The 2420-nt window shown below is 33.1% G+C and overlaps 1 protein-coding gene across 1 annotated transcript in view; it reads left to right on the top strand.

Annotated features, from left to right (window-relative positions):
- Window positions 1-2420, top strand: part of LOC107553414 (vasohibin-2-like) — a 37735-nt gene that overhangs the window by 8642 nt on the left and 26673 nt on the right. The window contains exons 3-5 of the mRNA XM_016235602.1: window positions 313-418; window positions 678-789; window positions 876-940. Of these exons, the coding sequence (XP_016091088.1) occupies window positions 313-418; window positions 678-789; window positions 876-940 (283 nt within the window). The remainder of the gene's footprint in view (window positions 1-312; window positions 419-677; window positions 790-875; window positions 941-2420) is intronic.

Here is a 2420-nt window from a genome sequence, read left to right as displayed (position 1 = left end):
CACACACACACACACACACACACACACATATATATATATATATATATATATATATATATAAATATAAATATACACACAATATTTTATTTGAATATTTATTGATCAAAAGCAAGTGTTTTAGGAAATGTTTGTGAACAACCCAGTGGCACAGTTGTGTGTGTAAAAACAGCAGAAGTGGTCACTGGTCAGGTTTTGCTTCCCCATTGTTGTGTGATTCACTTAAACATGTCGTACGTTAACTTCTCACATTCAAATAGTTTTCACTCCCAGGTAGGTGTATTTGACTCATGTTACTACTGTTCTTTTCTAAAGGTTTTTTATGACCGGTTACCTTCCCATTGGCTTTGAATTTGGCGTCGAAATCACATACCCTGAGTCGGAGGGCACATCATCTGGTCTTCTTAATGCATTTGCACAGGTATGTAGGACCTGCTCATTCCTGACTTGTTTCATTTTTACAATAAGCTTTCAGTTGATCATTTCCATACGCCATGGTAACCACTTTCAATTTGAACAGCCTGGTAAGATGCACACCCACATTAAAATTGATATACTTAGTTCTTCAGCATTTCCTCTATGTATCCTCTAATATGTTGAAGAACAGGTTTAAAGTCTTCTTGAATAAGTCATTGTTACTTACATATTTTTGCCTCATACTCTACTGTCTTTAATTTTAGGTGTTCGGCATCATTTTTACTCTCATCCAAGGGCAGCTTACCACAGACTATGGCCCACTCAGTGGAAACATTTTCTTGTGTGCTTGGATCCTCCTTGGCATTGTTCTAACAGGTTCATTTTCCTATTTACAGGCCTTTCTCTCATTAATCAGTAGTGTTACTGAAGAGCATTGAGAAACTTCTGTGTTGTTTTTACAGCTCTGATTAAATCAGACCTCAAAAGACACGGCGTCAACGTGAGCAATATAAACAAAGGACAAGCAGTAAGTTAATCTGATTTTAATTTCCAGTGTTGCCTCTCATCACTTTTGTGAACTAAACATGCCAAACACCAAGAGGCTCAACCGTGCTAATCTTGATAATATGAAGTGGAAGATATCTCAGTACATTTATAATCAGTTAAGAGAAAGATCAAAGTCAAAAAGGACAAAAGCCATGCTGTGGGTCTGAGAAAACTGGCCAAACTAATCTATTATAAATGTGAACATTGGTACAGGGAAAACAGGCATTTTGCCTATCAATAATAGAGTAAAATGTAATGTTAATGAATTGGATTCCTTATATATATATATATATATATATATACACACACACATTTTAAAATTATTCGTTTTTTTTAGAAAACAATTATAATATAAAACCACACACATCATATTTTATGGTCAATGCACACTACCACTCAAAAGTTTGGGTTCAGTATGATTTCTTTAAAGAAATTAAAGTTTATTCCGCAACTTTTATTCAGAAATAATGTACAGTATTTGAAAAATAATGTGTTTTTTGAACATTAAAGCATGTCAACATATTCTGTTACACCAAATACACAAAATAATGATCTTTAAATTAGCATCATATGACCCCTTTAAAGAAATTAACACTTTTATTCAGCAAGAATGTGTTTAATTGATTGTAAGTGACAGTAATGGCATTTATAATGTTGCAAAAGATTTCTATTTCAAATAAATGCTGTTCTTTTGGATTTTTCTATTCATGAAATAATCCTGAAATGTGTTTTTCACAGTTTCGCACATCTATTTTCAACATTGATAATAATAATAACAATAAATGTTTCTTGAGCAGCAAATCAGCATATTAGAATGCTTTCTGAAGGATCATGTGACACTGAAGACTGGAGTAATGGCTGCTAAATATTGAGCTTTGCAATCACAGTAATATATCACATTTTAAAATATACTAAAATAGAAAATGTATATTTTAAATTGTAATAATAGTTTAAAATGTTATTTATTTATTTATTTTTCAAATAATAAAATAAATGCAGCCTTAGTGAGCATAACATATTTCTTTCAAAAACACACACAAAAAACTTTTGAACCTCAAAATTGGCCTATATATGAAACCTTGGACACATTCACAGGAATAGTGTTTATATATAAATAGCATCTCACAAACTGCCATTTGTGTGACCCAGTTTCCACCAAGAGGACGTGTAGACTGTGTGACATGTGAGTGGATTTACTCATCCATGTGTATTCCAACAGTCACATTGTCCCTTCTCATAATTTGATTACAAACCAGGCAAATGAGAGATCTGATCCAACCAATGACAACTATGCAGAAACATGCCTTTGTTAATGCACATTAAATGAGGAATGATGCCATGTGACATCTTAAAACTTTCACTAGGATTAAGGTTGCTGCCATGTCCCTTTATCACAATGTTGCTCTAACCTCCAAACATAAACCAATCAGACCCGATCAGGCTTCATAGAGCATGCAAAT

The sequence above is a fragment of the Sinocyclocheilus grahami genome, unplaced genomic scaffold (assembly GCF_001515645.1).
Source record: "Sinocyclocheilus grahami isolate Dianchi unplaced genomic scaffold, SAMN03320097.WGS_v1.1 scaffold473.1, whole genome shotgun sequence".
In the NCBI taxonomy this organism is placed as follows: Eukaryota; Metazoa; Chordata; class Actinopteri; order Cypriniformes; family Cyprinidae; genus Sinocyclocheilus; species Sinocyclocheilus grahami.
The sequence above is the reverse complement of the archived record's forward strand: the minus strand, read 5'-3'. Positions and strand labels throughout refer to the sequence as shown.